This window comes from Anser anser (assembly GCF_964211835.1).
Source record: "Anser anser genome assembly, chromosome: 4".
NCBI classification, from domain to species: Eukaryota; Metazoa; Chordata; class Aves; order Anseriformes; family Anatidae; genus Anser; species Anser anser.
Window position 1 is genome coordinate 52,094,245 of NC_139724.1, and position 22,323 is coordinate 52,116,567.

At 42.3% G+C, this 22,323-nt stretch overlaps 1 protein-coding gene across 11 annotated transcripts in view; it reads left to right on the forward strand.

Moving 5' to 3' along the window:
• The first annotated feature begins 4,518 nt into the window (after positions 1-4,518).
• The window catches only part of GABRA4 (gamma-aminobutyric acid type A receptor subunit alpha4), a 55,217-nt gene continuing 37,412 nt past the window's right edge, over positions 4,519-22,323 (forward strand). The window contains exons 1-5 of one of the 11 annotated variants that reach the window (XM_083833208.1): positions 4,519-4,569; positions 9,417-9,527; positions 11,587-12,227; positions 12,321-12,439; positions 21,807-21,874. In XM_083833208.1, coding sequence (XP_083689334.1) covers positions 12,145-12,227; positions 12,321-12,439; positions 21,807-21,874 — 270 coding nt within the window. In that variant the 5' untranslated portion in view covers positions 4,519-4,569; positions 9,417-9,527; positions 11,587-12,144. The other 10 variants (XM_083833212.1, XM_083833216.1, XM_083833210.1 and 7 more) reach the window with 10 other exon arrangements.

The window sequence follows — 22,323 nt, forward strand, 5'->3', positions numbered from 1 at the left end:
CCTAGCTTGTTTGCTTCCAGCAATAAGGAGACAGGATAGCTGAATTCAGTCACACAAGCAACTTTTCTGGGGATATTTTCACATGGAGATTCATAAGCACGTTGATCAAAGAGTTCCTTCATCAGGAAGAAGAAAGAAAATACTTAATCAAAATGAACTTTTCTTTGAGAAAAGATAGACTTCTGCATTATTTACTCTCAATAAATTTAGAATTAAAAAATATTCCTTTCAAAGCCCTGAGCAACCAGATCTATCTTTGAGGTTAGTTCAGGTTGGAGAAAGAGCTGAACTTTGCTCTGAAAATAGACAGGAGGTAGGCTAGGTAACTTGCCCTTCCAATCTTTTTTGAAATCTTGATACTCTAAAGGGTGGTAACATCACTTTCTGCCTCTACTAATAGTTTGCCTTTCTTTAATGCAATGTATAGTTTCCATAAAACAAACTGAGTTTTTATGGAAACAAAAGAGTTTCCAGCTGATTTGGTACCTCCAGTAGCCCCTGCTCACTGGCTGTTCTACACTGCTGGGGAAAATGAAGGTCCTAACTAGTTTTCCTCAAAGATAGTTTTATTTTTTTTAATATTATTATTTTTTAATTCTTTTTAACTTTGGTCTGATTTGGGATAAAGAATGGTGCTGAACACTGGTATTTTCCATTGGCCAGGTCTTCCAATTTAAAATTGGATCAATATGAAAATATCCTTAATGCACTGGAGAACTATCCGCCAATATCACATACATCTCGAACAGCCAACTTCAGTTGAAAAGAAACATATTTTGATTAAGATTGTATAGTACTTGCTTTTTTTAAGAGGCTGTGCTTATATATTGTAAGACCCTAAAGAGTAAAGAGCAGAGCAGAGCTACCGCAAATAGGAACTGTTCTCTATCCTCTTGCCATTGCACCCAGCTCATGAAAGGTAGGCATTTTGTAATGCCACTTCATTATAGAGGTTGTCTATTGCCTCCAAGGACAAAGGTGGCAAGAATGAAAATTTGCATTATATTTCAAGAATATGTTTACAAAACATTTCACCTCTCACATTTAAAAGAACAACAGCAAAATATGACAATAAAAGCTGCCAGACTGGAAACTTACAGGCTGTCTGATTTCTTTGCTGATGGCAAATTCCTCTGGAATTCTGTTAGGCAGATTTACAGCCATGAAAATGACAGCATTAAATATGTATCCCCATGTATAGTCATACCTACGCTGGGAGAAAACAAAGTGGGCATAAATTTAACAAATGCAATAGTCCTACACAACAGCTGCTTGCACTCTCCTTTCTTGTCAGAGGAGCACATTTGACGAGTGAGATATATGCTTCTTGCTTGCTGAAATAAGGAGCACATGTGAATCTCTTCAGCTGGGAGTCACTTTGTCAACAGTGAAGTGTAAGACAACAAGTAATTTTACTTATCTGTTTAACTGATGCAGGGGTGCAGGTCTAAAATCCGTGATTTATATATGTCACGTGGGCTGGCAGCAGTCCCTGGAAGCGGTCCATAAACTGAGAAATAGATTACGCCCTGTCATTTGTGCTGTTTTTAGCTAGTAGATGAAGAATCCTAAAATAAAGCCTAAAGCAAGTGCAAAGAGAAGAATTGGAAGACAAAAAGAAATCAAAAGAAAAGAAGGAGAACTGGCAAAGGTGTGAGATAGAGGTTCCTCGGCCAGACCACAAAATTGGGACACTACTGGTTGTGCAGCCCCTGTTGATACCTCTCCCCACAAAAGTGGGGACAGGGTCAGAGATCCACCAGGGATGACATGACCTGGGGTGAAGAGGCCCGAGGGAGGAATGGTTGAGCAGCAGGGTTATTGGTTTATTTGCTGTTCAGGCATTTGGGGAAAGAGCCCACCACAGAGGGTGGAACCATCCCAATGTCACTTTTAGGGCAATCAGCAGAACATGAAAACTGAGCAAACTTTATAGGGTGAAATAAGGGTGGGGAGCAACGCCTTGTTCCTCTGAGTAGTGGCAAGCATTTATGTGATGTCAACTGTGTCAGCTTCAGATATTTTCTAATGCCATCTCTGGACAGAAATAAAAGAGGTTGAAAGAAGACTTAGCTTCACAGGCAGAAGAGGACAAAAAAAAAAAAAGAAATAACATGACTATACTTTATACTATTTTATAACTTGGAAGCATTCCCCTTTCATTTCTTCCTACTACAAGGGAGGACTTTTAGGTCCTTCTCATATTCTTAAGCTCTCCGTTGTTGTTTTCGTCTTGCCAAATGTCTCCTTAGTTGGCTTTTTCCTTGGTTCAGAGAGTTTCTCTCCCTTCACCTAGTACATTAAGGCCTACTCTAGGTTCTGGAAATTATCAAGGTTTCCATTTCAGAAAATCAGCAAAATGTGTTTTGGTATTTTCTCTGTGTTGGGAAAATCTGAGGAGCTGGCCAAAGGAGTGGCAGCCATGTCAAGTTCCTGTCCACCCCCCTTTGATGAAGGCAAAATATTGTCTACCAGTCTCTCAGCTGGGGAGCTGAGGAGTAAAGGAATCAGAACATGTGTACAATAGATTTAAAAAAAAAAAAAACACACAAAAAGGAGTCTGAACAAAAACAAAGTATTACAAACATAGAGAAAAACCCAACAACTGAGTAATTCAGGAACCCAGAGTGAAAAATGCTTTTTGGTTCCTTTCCAGAATCCTCAGGGTGAAAGGCAGGTTTTTACTTTGTTTCAGTGAGTTTTGGAACAGGACCTAAATGACCCTGGTATCTAAATCATACATAAATCGGAAAAGATTTGTTCATCTTTTTGGGCTGTGAGCTGGAAGAAAAAAAGAGTATGTATTGCTCTGGGGTAATAGACAAGGAAGGGGAAATACACAAATGGTTTTCTGTGAGATAAAAGAGTGCTTATGAGTGCAGACCTCATCCATCCTGTTAAAACCATTCATCTCTTGAAGGCTGCCCCCTGGAATCGTATATTTATCTTTGTAGAATATTCAGCTTCGTTTTTTGTCCCTTGGGTCACTCATTTTCACCATCAACAGTGAAAGTGCTTTATTTCTCATGTATAAGTGAGCTAATAGGTCAGGGAGTGACTGCTGAGAACTGTTCATGTGGACAGTGTATTAGCTAAGGAGTGTTTATTTCTTAGTGTTAATCTCACGTACTCTGATGCCTGTGTCCTGGAGAGAAATATTTAGAAAGCCAATTATGTGTTAAACATCCCAAATGAGACACAAAGTCGACAAAATGTCTAAACAGGGACGTGCATATGGTTTAAATACTGACCTATTTGATAATAATGTTTAGTATTTCTATATTTTACATTTTTAAGCCACTGCACGCATTTGAACTAATTAATACTTCAAACATCCCTGCGACATATGTAAGCCTTATCCATGATTTACAGAACAAAAAATTCATACACGCAGGTCTGTGGATCAAAATTTTATATGCAGATTTGGGTATTTGGTCTTCACAAGATCTGGGTCACTCCTACTTGTAAAAGCCTTCATATGCGTTTATGCACTTAATATTAGCTACTCCTATTGGGAAGATTTGGCCTAAATGACTTATCCAAGGTCACAGAAATCAGTGGGAGAGCTGGGAAAGGAACTGAAGTGTCCTTCTTTAAACATAAAAAGTAACTGAGCTATAAAACTACTTCTGTTTTTAAGTGTATTATGCTTTGGGAATTTAATAATTACAATAATGAATTGATTTTACTTTATTTCATGCTGTTCTTGAATATTCAATCTAGTGCATAAGATGAGAGATACTGCAGCTGCATTGGATCAGTCCCGTGGTATATCCAGACTAGCACCTGTATGACCGGGGACAAAAGGTATTTCTAGTGGTGCAAAATACGTTCAGTGGACTTGTCTGTTTAGGGAACTTTCTTCCTAGGCATTATCAGTTCTCCATCGATCCACACACTTAGGTAAAAGCAAGATGGTATCGTACTTCATTAATAATTGTTGTACTTTTATTTGGTATAAAAGCAGAATGCCCTTTATCCTGGACAAGGAATACTCCAAGAAACATGAAAAGGGTGAGGATCTCCCCAGAGATACCTGCTCTAACTTTGAGGGTGGCTGTGCTTTGAACCAATGACTTTAAAAAGTCTCTTCCAAGCTGAAATACACTGCACAGATTCCCTCTGATGAAACCATTGGGTGGGAAGAAGAGTTTATACAGCGGACCAAACTCAGCAGCTCCCAGCTGCTGAGACATCCTAGCCTGTTCAAAGCAAGTTTTGTCTGGAGGAAAAGGCATTTGAGTGTCTGGGGGTAGGGGCATCTTTATCATAGTTAGTGGTGCTTCTAGCTTTAAGAATGAGACCATAGACTGTGTGAGAAGTTAGCTGGCTCCCCACATAGCTGTACAGTGGGGTTGTCTCCCTCTTGCTCACTGCAGAGGAAATAATGCCCCTGCTAGGATACCTCCCTGGCTAAATACTGAAGGAGATTTAGGAACCAGCTATTAAAAGTGGTTAACAAGGTACCTCACCCTGCAAATTAGCCTCAGCTGCTGTTGCTGTCAGTGGGAAGGAACAGGGTACTGTGCTTTCCAAAGCAGGTCTCAGCTCCTTGCAAACAATATTCAGGTACACTTAAATTACTCGATGGAGTGATGAATTTTGTCTTTCTCTTCCACCCGCTTATTTTGTCAAAGTGTTCTGGGCCTGATGCTGCTGTCACAATGCCTGTAAGACAAAACCAGCCCCCTTGTGCTGCCCACTGCTGCCACAGCACCCTTCCCTTTTTGGTGATAAGATGGTGATGAGATGAAAATTCCCCTCAGTAATTTTTTGAGACATGAGTAATGCCACTCCATGCAGCAACCACCAGATGGTAATGAAGAGCAGACTGGTTATGTGTCCTCTCTAGATTAAGTGTATTACTGCAATGGCAATTTTTGCCTTTGTAAGCAGAGATTACAAGTGCAGCTGTAAATGCCAATTTGCCCAGCTCTTTACAGACTCCTGGGTCACTGCAAAAGTCTGCTTAGCAGCTCTGTTTGCATAAAGAACTCATTGTGTTTGTTTTTATACTAAAGCATTTTAAAGGGGATGTTTTTCACCTGACACGAGTGCCTGTGTTATTAGCTGATAAGATTACTTGGTACAGATAATGCTATCATTAAAAGGAAGATTTTGACTGTAGTTGGTGTGCAACCATGCAAGCTATTTCTTGTAAGAAGATAAACGCAGAGCACTTTATGGTGACTTTATGCCTTGCTCCTTCTGGAGCCATAATGTTTCTCAAAATGTTATAACATAAAAGTTGCATGTCTTCTAAGGCAGAAAGGAAGGTCTCTCTTTTAACGTGTGTGTTTGACATCTGCAAAGAGAGCAGCAGTGGGAATGGGCTTCTTGTCCTCTCCCTGCAAACAAAACGAACGTGTCTTTACTGAGCATCACTGTCAGTGCAGAGGTGGTGCTGAGCACGGTGAACCACCCTCCAGCACAGCGACAAGTGGGAAGAGCAGCACAAGCAGAGCCTCCTCAGTACTGCTAGCCCGAGGCTTGGGAGAATCAGAAGCCAGCCCCACGGAGCAAACAAGGTTCAGAAGTCCCAGTTCTACTTCTCTCTCTGCCTGTGGGATTAGGGGGTCTTCATGCAGTACCTTTTAAAATACCTGGTTCAATTTTGCAGTTTTTTCTCCACTACTTCACAACCCAGAGACTTTGTGCTCTCGCTTTTAAAGATAAAAAGGCTCACCTGCCTTCGAGAGACCCAGCAAGCCAGGCACCGTGCCAGTAAGAAGAAAATCACTAGAGCTGTTGCCACTGGCTTCAGCGTGAGTCAGCAGCCAGACCTATGGCTCCCGTGGCAAGTTTAAGTCATTCCCCAGGCATCTGCCCATGACTCACGTACTTCTGAGATTAATAGATGTGCAGTGAGCAGGAACACGAAGCCTTCCAAGGAGGGGGCTTGCTGGTGCTTCTGCTCTCTCATTGCCTCTGGGAACAGACACCAGCAGTGAGATGCAGCTATCTTATCTGCCTCTGTGCCCCCTGCCCCTCTCTCTGCCCTGCCTGCTGCCTCTGAAAGCTGCAGAAGGTTTGCTACTGTTGCTCAGGGCAACCAAAATTTTTGACACATTTTGCATTAAACTTGGCAGCCTTGACAGAAGAAGGCAGGGAGTAGGGTAGTGGCTTCCTAGATTCCTCCCCATAACCCTGGATACCCTGTCCTTCACACTGCTTTTAGAAAAAAATCTGTTTCTCCCTGCGTGAAGAGATGTTCACGTATTTTCTGGGGATGCCCATTTTAGAGTCAGAACTCAGGAGCCCTGCTTTGTCCTCCACTCTGCCACTGAGGAGGTGGCTGTGGCCTGCACTGCTGGCCCCAGTAGCACAGGAGTCCTGGTGCAGACATGATGTAGGTCAGTGATGTGCCCAAATACATAAGCATGTATGCCAGGGTAGCAGTAGGGCTAGATGAGAAATGGGAGGGAGAGGTACGGGAAATCTGTAATGCTTTCTTGCTGAGGACATTTTTTGCCCCAGTTCCTGCCAGCAGTGCTTCCACTAGCACTTTTCCAACGTGGTGTGTAGACTGGAGCTCCCCTTAAATATGAAGCTCACAGCTTACCTCCTTAGACATCCGTGTGTCAATCACTAGAAGGATCCACATAAATCCTATTGCAATCAGTAATAGCAATATATACATGTGTATGCTTGTGTATATATATGTATATATATTTGGTACTCAAAGGATTTTCTAGCCTTATTCCAAGGTATTGAGGACATGTGTGTTAAAATAACCATGGTACTGTAGAACAGTCTTGTAAATACCATATGTCAGAGGAAAAAATATACAGCTAAATGCATGTCGGCAACAGTTCCTGCAGTTCCGTAGGAGTTCTGGCCATGGAAATGAAGCAAAGCTGGGCCAGCTGAAGGTTACAGTTTTACACAGAGCTTATGCTGTGCTTTCAGAGGACAGCTGAGGTGGTGATTAGAGAACTGACCTGGGACCCAGCAGACTGATATTAAGCAAATTTCCTCTGTGGTGTTGGGTTACCACTTAAGCTTTTTTGTATCTCGGTTTCCAGCAAAATAGAAATAATAACGCTTTATTGTGCCCAATCCTTAGTCTTATCTAGCTAGATTACAAGCTCTTGCAAGAAGGAACGGCATCTGGTAATGTGTTGGCTATGATGCATTCAATAGGATCCTTTTAAAACTGGAGGTAACTTCATGATCAGATATTGAAATAAGCTGGTGCAGTCTTGAAGTAAATGTTCTAATGGCAGAACAACAGTGGGGAGGGAAGGCTGGACTAGAAGAAGAGTGGCAAAGAGCTGCAGCATCTATCTTACTGTTCCCAGAGCAGAACTTAAATTGCAGTCAACAGAACTAGAACCCAGACTGCTTAAAAATAACCACGTCTCTAGAGGTAAAGTCAAGGCCCATAGAATACAGACTTCCCCACTGCTACTTGTCCCTTAATAGATAGTTCAGGCTTCTCCTGAGCTCCAGATTAAAGTCATGATAAAGCCAAGCGCAGGTGTATTTTCTGCGGGTTCCCACAATCTCTTTAATGTGTGTGGATGTGGGAGAAGAGGTGAATAAAAGACCCCTTGCACCCTTGAGGAGATGCAAGAAGGGAATCCTCTAGTTATCCATACTGAAAAAGGTATCTGTATCTTTTCTTGGTCATCTACCAAAAATGGAATTGGGGTATAAATTGCCCAAGGAATGGATTTTCTACCAATGAACTTATAAAAGGATGTATGGGAAGACCAGCTGTTTGACCAGGACTGTAAGAAACTGACTGTAGTGATATGGGCAGAAACTGAAAAAAAACCCTATGAAATTATTGACTTAGCTTTTCAGATAAAGAAACATGTAGGTGCTTGGCAGTGACCCCAGTTTTATCTCCTCTCTTTCCTAAGTGTTAGAGGCTTTTAACTATGCAATTTATAGTTGGGCATTAAAGATTTTCCTAGTCTTTTCCAAGTAAGCTTGGCTGTCTTTATGGGTTTGATGCCAGGACTAAATCATGTCAAAATCTGCAGAATAATGAAATCTCCTGGGAAAAAGGTTACAAACTAAAATTTGCCTCTAGAACCTGCAACATTGACGGAGCCTAGGGTTTAAAAAAACAAAAACAAACAAAACAACAACAAAAAAAAACCCTGAAAGGCTAGATAATGTTTCCACAAGAAAAGTACTGACTTTATTTGTGTTTCTACTTAATCTGATAGTAAAGTAGAAATGGGAAGAGTGCTGATTTTTTTTTTCCTGCTTCTCTGTGTGTTGTGATAGATAAAAAATCCATCCATATCTTTGGATAAAACTGCTTTTGAAGCATGGCCAGAATATCTGCTTCATCAAAAATAATTGGGGGGGGGGGGGGGGTACATCAGCTTAGGGACAGTAAAAAAAAAAAAAAGTCTATTTAAGTTATTCAAGTGCTTTCTGAGCATATGGTGCCAGGCAAAAATAGTCCCCTTCTTACAATAGTCCATGATGGGTGAGATATCTTGGGAGAAATCTTGGAAGAATTGGTGGTAAAAACTGGAGAAGCTGAGAAAATGCTGAATTCAGAAAACATATTTAGGGACCATCAATCCAGACTGTGACCACTAAAACCTTCTTCGAGTCATCAAGTTCTTTTAGAGATGATATAACCTAGAAATTCTTTGAAGTGATCAAAGACCATTTGAAGTAGTATTTTTAAAATCAGCGTATATCTGCTGGTGACAAACACTCACCCTGGGAGGTTTTGTATGTATCTATGCTACAAAGACATTACAAAAGAATCTGGAATTCTCTCAAGACTTAGTTCAAAAATGTTGAAAAGTAGCCAGGGCAATGGATATACCAAAAGGCATAAGCAAGTACTCAAAAATGATATATCTGACTTACAGGACTGTTTACTGTCTTTCTGAACTGTTTTATGTTCCCTTTAAGCCTAGTTTTGTAAAAGTTTCAGCAACATGCGAATGATGCACTCAGAGATCGCAGACAGCAGTCTCTGTTTTCAGTATTCATCTTAGTGAATTTTTGATAGTGCGGGATATAAGGAAGATATGAACTGCTGATACCTTTGAGAAGTGTCTGAACTGATTTTCTAGATCTGGAGAAAGTGATTTCTCATTTAGTTTTAGGACTTGTAGGGAGTAAATGCAGCCAAATAGCACCTGATCCTACATCAGTATAACCCATGGCAGGCAGGGTGCGATGGAAGGGCACTATGTCTAACTTTTCTTATCAAAAACAATCTGAGCATCTTCTTAGAAGCCATGAGTACTTATTTCCTGGTGCCCTGACATGGTATGTCCACAAATCTTTCAACCTGTTACCTTTACTGAGAAGACAGCAGATACCAGTATTATTATTCTTTTGTTATAAAGAATCTGGGAATCATGCAAAGATCAGATCAGTTTGTAAAATCACTGGGAGGGGAATAACTGAGTTTCTTTGATCTCTACCTGCAGCGGTACTACTGGATCTGCAGCATCCACATTCCCTATTACTCCAGGCATGGATCTGAGAGGGGGCGACTGATAACATTTCTCAGGACGTTCACACGGGGAAGATTATTACTGGTGAATACCACTCAATTTTGCTATTTCAGTTCACACAGGTGTCTGTACATACGCAGAAGGTAATAAAACAATCTAAACCCAAGGGTGTCCCCTGCTCTGCCAGGATGTTGCTGGCTTCCATCCACAGCAGCTGCTAGAAGAGGCAGTGCTGTAGAGCTGGGTTTTGTTCTGTATCTGTGACCAGCCAGCAGAATTCTTCCCATTTCTGAATTGCCGTCTATTGCTCTCCATTTAAATTTGTGAGTTTGGCTTCTGCCAGCAAAAGTTTTTGAGATATTCCTAGATCAGATAATCTCATTGCTCTGCAGCAAGGGATTACTTTTTCTTGCAAGGGACAGTAAAACTAGCAATTCTATTTACTGAAGGCCAGTTGTAAGTATTCCCTTGGCATAGTCCATGCAATAACACGGGACAAAAACTAGTCCAGAAAAACAAATTACATCTGTTTATAGATAAAAAGTGTCTGATTAACTCAGGCAAACTTATCTGATGTGGGGAAATTAGACTCGTGAAGAGCTGCTGATCTATCCCACTGTTGTTCCTGACCAGACTGCTAATGGAGCCAGGGCAGTGGGCTCTTGTGGGCATGTTGGTTTCCACCTGTGTTTGGAGTTAAACAGGCTGCTCCCACAGCATCATCAAGAGAGCTAAATGACCTTGGAGTGACATCCTACTGTCTGAGTTGTCTAAGCTTGTAAATACTGCATGGAGCACGTGTGCTGTCTGTAGGCAGGCTGCCCACTCTGTTAGGTTCAGCAGAGCATTCATTGTTGCAGCAAGGCAGTAAGGGGATAAGGATCTAGCAGAACTTTGAGGAAAAAAAGCCAAGATTTAAATAGGGAAGGAAAGGCTGGAGTAGCTGAAAGCCAATGAATTCCTTGAGCCTAGCTTTGGTCAGGGCTTGGCTTAAATATCACAGTGCTATGGCTGAAGTGGTCATTCAGCCCTATTTTTCGGGCTGTCTTGAAGGCGTGGTGAATTCTGAGAAGATAAAGCTGCGAGCCAAAAAAAAATCAGTACTTTCTGTTGTGATTAGACCAACTCAGTGTCCAGTACCTTTTCTTTTTTAAGGAAGATGCAAAACAGAGCGGTCATACCTGAGAGGAGGGTGCTGATGGGAAATGCCTGCATTTCTTCTGTCAAAGTATCAGAGAGCAGAGTAGTAATCTGCAGAGGCCTAAATAGGGCTTTTAAAATTGGAAGCAGAGCTGACTGCCTAGACAGAGTTTTTTTTTTTTTTTTTTTTGAAAGATAAACAGTATCAGCAAACTAAATGGATTTGAAGCACAGCTTTAATTGTTTTTCAAAGGAATCAGCAAAGGGCACCCTAGCTGGAACAAGCTCTGAAGTATAATCAGGAAGATTTCAAGTGTCCAGTAGTTTTGAAGATAATCAGGCATTTCAGTGCTTGGAGATAGTGTAGCACGTAATGAATAAAGCCTTTTTATGTCAGCATAGGCAGGGCTGTAGTCTTGAAGTCAATTACAATACCTGCTCCATGTGCTCCTGCACAATGAACTTCACCAGCTTCATTAAAATTGACACGCGCACTGATTACCAAACCTAAACAACTTTGCAGCACACCTGATTAGAAGGACAAGTAGTATATTTTCAGTACCTGTTGTATTGGGGGAAAAACAGCCCATACCTTTCTCTTCCCTCTCCCCCAAAGCTCCAACCATCCCAGCGGTCTCTGACAGAAAAGCAACATTTTACAGTGGGTTTTACAGCAATTTATGCAAGAATCCCTTGGACCTTGTATAATGGAAATTATTTGGGTCACTTAACCTGGCTTCCTAATTATAGGAAAGGAAAAAAAGAAATACAATGTGAAGCCATTCCCTTGTTCTAGCATTTTTGCTTCCAGAAAGCCGGGATAACCCACTCGCTCCCATCCATTTCGGGTGTGTTTTAACCCTGAAGTCACGGCTCTTTCCTCTCCTCACCCCAGCGCCTGGTATGCCTCCTGCTGGTGTGGAGGGACCATCCTGCTCCCAAATCCTCCTCGCAGGGCAGTTACTCTCTTTCCCCCCTGCTTTTGGCTTTCTTTCCCCCTCAGGGAGAAGAGAGGATCAGGACAGCGAAGACTTTAGACCTCAGTCACGAGCAGAACACAGAGGGGAGAGAAACCTTCCCCCTGCCACCTTTCCCTCACAGACACCCACCTCACCGCCCCGCCACCCGGGGACCCCGAGACCGGGCCGCCCTCAGTTCGGGGCTCACCGGCCCCCTCAGGGCGGCCGGGGCCGAGATCCGCCTCCACCCGCGGCTCGGCTCGGCTCGGCCCGGCTCCTCCCTCCCCCGGGAGGCCGCTACCGGGCGGGCTCCTCGCCTCACCGGCCGCCCGGAGGGTGCCGAGGCGGCCCCGGGTGGGAAGAGCGAGGCGGGGCGGAGCGGGGCGGAGGCGGGAGCGGCGGGGCCCGGCGCCTGTTGCCCCGAGGGAGTTAACGGCGCGGGGAAAGTCGCCTCTCCTCCGCCCCTGCCCGCCGCCGCCGCCTGGCAACCGGGGGGGAGCCGCGCATGTAGGGCCGCCGGGGGGCTGCCGCCGCCGTCCCCGTCCCCCCCGCCCCGGAGCAAGGCGTTTAACGTGCCCAGGCGTGAAGTATGGCATGCAAAGATGGTTTCTGCCAAGGAGCCAGCCATCGCCATGTCCTCGGGTCTCTCCATCGCCCTCCTGCACTGCCTGTGCCTGGCGACGTGGTGAGTACCCCCCGGCGGCGGGGCGACCCCCGCCCGGTGCCGCCGAGCCGGCTCCCGGCGGCTTCTCTCACCCGCTCCCTCTTTGCCTCGTAGTCTCAGCGGGCCGCCGGGACAGAGCAAAAAAGAGGAGAAATTGTGGCCGGAGAATTTCACCAGCATCCTGAACAGCCTCCTGGATGGCTATGACAACCGGCTGCGCCCGGGATTCGGGGGTACGGCCGCCGTGCCCGCGGGCGGGGGGCGCGGGGTCGGCGCTGAGCCCCCCGGGGATCGGAGGGGAGAAGGGCCCGGTCCTCGGGGTGCTGCCGTCGTGCCGGAGCGAAACCGGGGAGCCGGCGTGTGTTGGCTTGGCAGGGAAGGGAGGAGCTGCCCCCCAGCCCGGGGCCGGCGGATTTTGTCCCCCCCTTTAAGTGCCACGGATGGGGTCCGAGAAGAAGCGGGTCCGGGGCTGGGTGCTGGGCTGAGGGGTCAGGTCGGGGGCGGGCGCCCTCCCTTCAGCGAGTTGGGGACGAACGGCGCTCGGCTGCTCCGGGTCCAGCTCTGGTTTAGGAGCAGTTAATTGCAGGGTAGGAATCAGGAGCGGAGCGCCGAGCCTGCCCGCACCCGCCGTGTGGACGCGGGGTCCCGCTCCCCCGCTGTGCCCCCGGCTGGTCCGGCGCAGCTCGGTGCTGCTGAGCAAGCAGCCAGGCTCGCCGGTCGGTGTGGGGCTTGCTGATAGCCTGTAGGGGCTCGGGACCGAAAATAACTAGGATCGGGATGAAATTCATTCCATAATCTGGCAAGCCAATATAAAAATACAGAGTTAAAAGTTGTTTGTTTTTTTTTTTTGAAAGGTTTAAAAAGAAACGCTACAGCCCGTCTCATGATGCAATAAGCCAGCAAGAACATTTTATGGGCTACCTCCTATACGGAATTGAATGAGATCCTTGCGTAGGTTTATGTTGCGAAATACTTTCTTCCTCCCCTGGAAGTACCTTCTTCATACACGTGATGCATCCACACTGACATGTATGCCAACACATGCCATGTACTGGGCTCACATGCATGATCTTGATCATTAAAGGATAACACTAGCATCATTGATCACTTCTTTATTATTTTGGGTATATTGAATAAATGAGGCCTTCCGTAGCTCAGCTTAAACGTTATGCGAGAAGAAAGCTAAATTTATTGGAGCACCCAGAGGAGTCATTGAGAACAGGTAGCCTTTTCCAATTCAGTCTCTGCAGAGAGGTTACAGACACTTCTGCATGCGTACAAGAGATGTGCTATGTTTGGTATCATTTTAGGTTGAATGCCAACTAATTAGTCATCTAGCAAAGATGCTTTATGAGCATTATCAGATTTCCAAAATTAAACAACTACTAAATATGTGATGTGACATATAGTTTATGCTGATTTTTATTTCGATACAGTTGTCCTTTGCAGGATATTTTGCAAAAGTAGTCTTTCAGCAAAATGCTGTCAAGAAGGAAAAGTTCCTTCTATCTCCTTGAACTTTCATAACTGCAGTATTGAAGTTAATGGTACAGGGAGACAAAACCTTCAGATTTCAGCCTGAGGAAGGCACTTCTGGCTGTATATTTCACAAAATTGATATTTTATTGTTTCTTGCTTCTTCTTTATAATATCTAAACTACTCATCTTTGAGTTTTGAACTTCTAAATAACACATGGAAAAAAATACTTCTATTTTTTAAACAATGCCTAGCACCCTAGCTCATTGCAGCAAGTTATCTTCACCTGATTTGACAAGAACTGCTTTTAACTAAAAACTGAAACCAACATAAATGTAAATTTCTCGAAGTGGTCAGATCTGACCTTTTGACATAACTCAACAAGATGTGTGGATTAATCATTAAAAGGTATACTATCCAAATTCAGTTTTCCCTATATTCTGTGTTTTTTGCTGATAAATCTTTATGCCAAATGGGACTCACATATTGGAAGTGGGTCACTCATTATTATAGAGCGTAGCAAACAAATGTCATAGGGGGTGGGAATATTTAGAAATGGAAAGTATAGTGTGCCTCAGTAATGCTAAAGCTGTGTCACTTTCTGATGAGCAGCAGAATATTTATTTTTGTTTTATTCTTGAAGCTGATTCACCATCTAGATTGCACGTGGCTCAAAATGAAACGAAGGTTTTATTTTAAGAACAAAAGGCCTCACAGAGGTTTGACCGATGCTGATTTTAAACTTCAAATCGATGAAAACATTTCTAATTCTGGCAAAAGTGATGTTTAAAATCAGACTTGGGGAGCTAGCCAAATTCTGAATTTTGCCGGCATATTCCAGAGTTACCACAAATAACAATTCATGAAGATTTTTGCATGCAGAGCAAAGGAGGAAACATTAGATTTTAGAGGTTTCCTAAAATTGGATACAAATTCTCTATCACTAATTAGCACAATTGTTGGTGGCTATAAAGGAGAAGTGAAATCACCTGAGCATGCTTACAAATGTAGTTATGGTCTCTCAAGAGGGTTTTCAACTGTAGTGGAGTACATGGAAGCTTGCCCTGGTACATCTTACGCAGGAGTATGGCATATGTTGAGGGTAGACAGAAGAACTAAGTTCCCCAGTGTCACTTGATGGAAGGATGCTGTGCATTACAAAGTTGCTTTATGAAACAGGTTAAAAAAAAAAAAGTTGCTGTTACTTACTAATAATTGCGAGCTTTGCTAGTGTAATAAATAAAACCAGAAGAGTTCATGAAGAAAGTTATTAATGACTCTTTAAGTGGAAGCTCCCCTCAACTTTGGGGGGTGGGAATCTAAGCCCTTAAAAGGAGCAAGAGAGAAGGAAAGACATTTTGGCCAGAAGTTTAGTTAAGCAAAGTAGAACAGGCAGTTTTGTGCAGGGAAAAAAAAAATCCTCAAGTGCTCTCAGGAAGACTTCTTAAATGCATAACAGTGTTGAGTTTCAGTGGTGTGAAAGTATTTAGGGACTAAAGAAAAAAGTAATGCTGTGTGATGTTTTAAAATAGTGTAGTGGAAACTAAGTCAGTTACATTCTCTACTTTGTGTGTGCCATTTTGCCATTATCCTGAATATCTGGATGTAGTTTATAATGCATGTGGATTTCCCAGTCAAAACCACTTGGTAATCTAACAGGTCACAAGCATAGGGTGTTTACAGAAGTCACCTGCAGTGTGATTAATGAAAAGCATTATCTGCTGTAAAACTTCAGGTGTTACCTAAGTGCTATTTTTATTCAGCTGTAAAACTTTGAAGGAAAACCATTTCAACTTACGTCCTGACTCCAGTTTTCATCTGCTTTTTAAAAGTTTACGTATGACACACAAGAAAGGCAAACTCTAGAAAACTGCAAAACCTTGATTTTCTCCAAAAATCTGTTACTTTTCCATGGGTGATTAGTTTCAAAATGGTTGTAGAACTCCAGATGACATTTTGACAGGAGCATTATTCACTTGACATAAAAGGCCTGAATCTGATTTGCCATTTTAACACTTCTGTGGTTTTAGACTTTACCTGAGGAGCTCCTGATAGAAGGGCCTGACAGATCTGATTAAAACCTGTGCTGGATTAAAGAACTACAGAATGGTTACGGCTGGAAGGGACCTCTGGAGGCCATCTGGTCCCATCTCCCTGCTCAAGCAGGGTGCCCAGGATAACGTCCAGCCAGCTTTTAAGGATCTCCAAGGAGGGAGACTCCTCAACCTCTCTGGGCAGCCTGTGCTCGGTCACCCTCACAGCACAGAAATGCTTCCTGATATTCAGAGGGAACTGCTGGTGTTAAAGTTTGTGCCCACTGCCTCTTGTCCTGGCACTGGGCACCACTGAAAAGAGCCTGGCTCCCTCCTCTTTGCACCCACCCTTCAGGTATTTACACGCAGTGATGAGATCCCCCTGAGCCTCCCCTTCCCCAGGCTGAGCAGTCCCAGCTCCCAGCATCTCCTTACACGGAGGGGCTGCAGTCCCCCCCAGGCATCTTGGTGGACCTCTGCTGGACTCTGTCCACATCTCTCTTGTACTGGGGAGCATAGAACTGGACACAGTACTCAAGGTGTGGCCTCACCAGTGCTGAGTACAGTGGAAGGATCACCTTTTATTATGTATATAATCTCTTATTATAAGGTTATAACTTTGCAATGTTATGATATCTTTTAAAACTTTCATGACATGCTAGCTCATCACACTTAGGCCTGTACTTAGCAAAGTAAGAAGAAATGAGATGACTGAAGTGAGGGAAGAGCATCACTCAGTATTCCTTTGTGTCTGCTAATTCTGATGAATTTTTCTGCTAGGCATACCTTTGATCTTGGGCATCTTGCTTTTTGTTCAGACCAAAAGAAAGAAGGTGTGTCCCTTCAGAGGCTGACGATGTTGCCCACAGCATGTTCCTGTCTCCTTGTGGTGTGGTTGCCCATCAGTCACTGAAGGCTGGAGCAATCTCTCCTCTTGGGTCTGTTTATTTGTGTGAGGTGCACTCTGGCACAAAGTGCAAGTCTTACTATCAGCTAGTGAAGTGGTGATAGTTCTCCTGCTTTCTGTTCACAAGTTGCCTGCATGCTGGCTCATGAGTAGAAGGAACAGAACCATGTTAGTTCACTTTCCTTTTTCTTTCCTTCCTCTTTTCTTACTCTTTCTCATGATCTTGTGTCTGTGAAAGTGCAGCTGAATACCTGGTGGAATTAAATATGTTGGCTGTCATCTTCCCTAAGAAAAGTATGGGACAGCCTCTCTGCCCCTACTAGGCTGTGTAATGTTCAGCTTATGAACATTGTTACTGAAGAGTTTCATTTCCTGTGGAGGCAAAAGGAGTGAGTGTAGTCAAGAAATACATGCAGAATAAATTTGAAGGGCAAAGACATCTTTTTCTTTTTAGAGAATAGAAATATATCTACATGATTATCTGCTCTTATTAAAAAATTCATGCATACTTTCAAGGTCCCATTGCTCAGCATAATAGATTCTGTAATATATTTTTTTTTTAAGGTTGCAAAGGGACTGGACATGAGCACTGTAAAGTTATCATTTTTTTTTTCCTCAGGCACTTGTCCAGTCTTCCTCAGCTGGTGAGAGCAGATGACTCAAAGGCTTGTTAACAGGATATAGTGTTATCTACCTGTAGTTGCCTGATCTGAATTTGGCCCAGGTTTGTAATGCTTGAAGTCATTACCATCTGTCTGTTGTTTAGTGACCTGTATAAAATTAGCTGATATTCTTGGTCCAGTCCTTAGCAGACAGGTGTCCACATCATGGGAACTGGCACGAGTGTCAGCCTTGTTGGCTGTTTCAGCAGAGAGTAACTGCTGAACAGGCAAAGAAACAGAGTAGTCTCCTCATTTCTGGAGGCATGTTTTTTTTCTTTTCAGGGTTCAGACATGCTGATGGATGAATGTAAAAGTTACCGTGTGCTGTTGCATTTGTTGTATTTATCTTTGGATAAAGAATGTAGCACAAGTGTTTGAACTCCACATTCCACATTCAATGCGCTACCTAGTGGTTCTGAGTTCCCAGCAGAAATTTCATATATAGCAGGTGTCCTCTGCTGTAGAATTAAACAAAGAACATGCTTCATAGAATCTTTTTAAAATTGAAAGATAGCAATCATAAGCAGCCAGCGAGAATTTAGAAAATGCACCAAGTCTTTCACATGTAGTTCTTTAAAAAAAAAAATAAATCTGTAGCAACTACTTCTTCCTCCCCCCTTTTTTAGATGTTACTGTAGGAACTGATGTAATGTAGTTTCACGTAGTTTTTGTATCCTGGGACTGATCTCATAGCAGTGGCAATAGCTGCACTTAACATTTAAACTGTAGTTTGTGTGTCGAAACCTTTGTACAGACTTGTTGCTAATGTTCCTGCTTGGCAGCGTGACTCTTGATGGCAAAATTTGCAATGTACGGAGAGCCTGTGCAGGATTTGACTGTTTACATACAGTGGAGATCTCTGCAGTGACAGTTGCCTATGGAGACGAGGGGATAATGGAGCCCAAAGTCTTTCGCTGGGAGCTGTGCTGCGGTTCAACCCATATGTTGGCATGCAACGCATGGGAGAGCTGTCTTATGTTCCTGTTCGCAGGGTTAGGGCCTGGCATCACTTCTGCAGCCCACATGCAGCATCTCTACCGAACGCTGAACTATTCTGGCTTTTTGCAGGGGTTGCTTTTAATCCTGCCTGAGCTTCTTTAAAATATATTATCTTGCAAGCGGTGATTCAGACTTAACCGTTCCCACTGCAGTGTGTAGGACTCTCCTCCTATTTCATTGACATAAAAATACACACCAGTATGTTATAAATAGTTCTTCAGTGTTCCTGAAGATTTATGGTGATTAGATGCTTTCTGAACATCCATTGAAGGATAAGCCCAAATGGTCATATTTAAAATTAATTGGCCTTCTTACAACTCCCTGCATTTTATTGCCAGTAGTAGAAGGTGAAGGTTTCTAATCGGATCTTCTGCTTGCACAGCCCAGGTTGATTAAGTGGTGCAACATGCTCGTTTCAGAGGGCTGCTTAAATCACCAGTAAAAGTAGGTTAGGTGACTACAAATCACCTCCTCGTTGACAGGAATTCCCATGATTAGTAATAATTAGGAAGAAAAAAAGGCATGACTCACTCTTTCTACCCCCACTATTGTTACGTACTGGAGTTATGTTTTCTCCTACAAGGAGAATATGATGTCGCCATAGATGCTCCTGGGTTGGTGTTGAGTACTGTGGTGTGGTTGAAAATCCAGTGTTTGGCCTTAACAGTTGTGGACTGACAATGTCGGTGAAAGATGTGAAGCGTGATGGGGCTACGACTTTGGGAAAAGCATTAGAGAGATGATCAGTCTCCGCTGTCCCTTGCAGTTGTCTTCTCTCCTACCAAACATCTTAATGCTTACCACGGTTTTGGATGCAAAGCAAGGATTTGCATATCAGTACTAGGTGGATGTGTTTGTTCTGTTATGATGCCTAAGATGTTGGTAGATCCTCATTCCTCTCACGTTGTCTAGTGGCCTAAAATGTGAATTTTAACATTTGTTTAATCATTGCACTGCCATCATGTCAGGCATTCATCCAAAAGTAAACTTTAATATCAACCTTATTTTGTGGCTTCTTAATTGTATGTCCTCCTTCCGTCTCATGAGTCCTACTAGTAAATAAAGGTTTAAGAGCAGAATAGCAGTTGCTAGAAGACAAAACTTTAGCATAGTTTTAGTCCTGTGTTACTCCAATTGGGTTTCTAATAGCAGTAAATCATAAGCTTGCTGATTTTGAGATTAGTTTCCTGGTCTTAGATCTCTCCATCTTTCCAAGAAACTCCAAAAAATAAACTTGCAAAAAGACTCTGAACACTTATTGCTTGTGAAACTGTAATCATTTAATAAAACAGAAGAAATCAGTTTCTGAGGAAAACCAGCTCATGCCTATGGGGAAAATCTGCTGCTTTGTTCAATTCAACAGTTATGAAATTACAGTGTTCTGCGAGGTAAAGAAATGAAGATATCATAAAGAAAACCAGTAAAAGGTGGTTTTGTTTTGTTTTTAGGAATATGACTTTTAGTATTTTCTTATTGTTGGGTAACAAAGACTTGTTTCTGTATTTTCCCCCTAGAGCAGTGTGCAGCAATGTCTCTTTTTCATTTCTATAGAACTTGGATTTCAGAAACATTTCACATTTGCTAGATGAAATAAAGAAATATTTTGTGTATATATACGTATTTAAACCCAAAGTAGTTTACGCTAGATAAATGATAGTCTTTAGACTATAGATAGACTTTAGATAGGTTATGGGAAATCAGGTACATTTGGATCACCTGTGTTTCTATGTGCGCATGATTGTTTTTTTCTCACCTATTTTTTTAATGCTGCAGGTGAAAGTCTGCACTTCCAGTATTTTGACAGCTCTTGCATGATTTTTTTCTGATCTCTTGGAGCTCTCCAGAAATAATTATATTCTGGAAACTTCATTGGACTACATTGGCAGTGAAATGAGTGGTCTAACCACTCGTGGATTTCTGTGCCCTGATGAACACGTAATTACTTGTAGAAAGGGGAGCAGCTTCCATTTGACATGTTTAGAAGAGCAGAATGGTATAAAAGTGTGTTATCTGGAACTTGGGAAATGCTTCTTAAAACCTCTTCAAGACAGACATGCTGAAGGATCCAACTTTCCAGGGACCACTGAGCCTACCAACTGTTGTAGGGTGAATTTTCTTAAGATTTTATCTTGAAAAAATGTCCTTCTGTGAAGCTGTTAACTTCCAGCAAGGAGTCTGTTTTTTGACATTTAGCTGAAAAAATCTTAGCTGTTCTTCTCTACATAACTTGCAAACTGTTTAGTGAAATAATTTTGCATGGTTTTATTTTACTTTTTGTTCACAGTTTGACACTTGTTCTAGGTGCAAGAAATATGGGTTTCCTGTTTTCCAGTTGCTTATCTTTTTATCCCTTTAACATTTGATTCAGAGTGATGTCTGTGAAGTGATTTTTTTTTCTTTCCAAGAGGCACATATTCTTCTGCTTCAAACAGTCTTAAGTCTTTCCTCTTTTCGTATTTAGATTCCAAATACTACGATAAAGCCTGAATTAACAGACTTGAACCACTTTTCCTCTTCAGAAGTTTGAGTTGCAGGAATGTAGAAACTGTGGTTGTGAGTTTGTTTTTTTTTTTCAAACAGATATTGTTTGGTAGGAACATCAGTAGATTTTTTTTTTTATTGTTAATTTATGATGTAAGTTCATTACTTGAGTTAAACCATTAGCTAATGCTTTGATCACAGAATCATCGTCATACCTGGTAATAATTAGCAGTTTTCTAGCGTTTTACATTGGGAACGAACCTAAATCCTGCATGTGTTCTTAGGTTAATGGAAACCCTAAAACTCCCATTAAAAGTAATGTGGAATGTTGCCCATTTTACATTTCAAGGTGCTTTGTCCTGTAGTAAAGGAGATGATAATGTTGAGATGAAACCTCTTTTTCTGATGGTTGCTTGCCATTCCCAGCTGTGAATGTTCAAGACCTCTGCTGCCCTGTGTCATAAATACCACTAGCTCTTTCAAGACAGGCTTTGTAATAGCATGTGGACCAAGGTTCAGACACTCCAAAATGCTGAGATTCCTAAATCTTCTGTTTGTCAGTATTAAGCCACTTAAGTACTTCTCTCGATATGGTTGCAATTCTTGATCCTGCAATAGTAAATTGCCTAGTGCATGGCATGCCAATATCTGTAGCCCAGTTATTACCAGTAAGACTGAATGTTAACAACAGATACCTTGGGGAATGTGGATTACTTAAATGAGGTGCTTGTTGTTTATCAGCATAGTGTTTTCCATAAGGCGTTTGATTTATCGGTACCTGTTTTCTCATCTGTTGAGTCTACGTTGGTTTCCTAAATGGGGATTTGCATTGAAATGCTGCTTTTGGCTTACTTGTGTGGTAAAGATAGTTGAGCAGTGCTTGTTATTAGAGACTTAGTTGAAATGACCTGTGTTTGCATTTTGCTCTTGCTTGTCCTCAGAACCCTCAAAGCGATAACTGTTGACATGCCAGGATCACTTATGAGAACTGTTGACCTGCAAAATTCACGTTTTCTTGCTCACTTCCTTTTCATGTATTAGGTCCTGTTACAGAAGTCAAAACAGATATATATGTCACCAGTTTTGGACCTGTTTCTGATGTGGAAATGGTATGTATTTCTGGAATTAAAATGCCGTTTCCTGTTTCTGAGAAACCATTAACTGCAGTCAGGAGTGGATGCTTAAGTCACGTCTCCGTACTGTTCTGTCAGTCATGCAAAGTAGACAGGATTAAGAGCAGCTTAATTTATAGCTTATAATTAGATACAGCAGGCCTGATTCTGGTCACACTTGCACTGGTTTTTGACTGGTTTAAAGAAATTACTTCACAGGATTTAAAGCAGATTTTTATGGTGTAGAGGCCTTGCAGGGAGCATCTCAGTAAGCATACTGTGGGGAAAATATGTAATCTCTTTGAAATTGCCTTTCCCTTTCTGAAATGTGTGTTATTCTCAGGTGAATAATAATGACATCATTTCACAAATACTTGTTGACATTTTCATTTCAAATGAATTCCCTTTGTCAATCTTTGTGCCCCTTTTAGCATCACTTTCAGTAA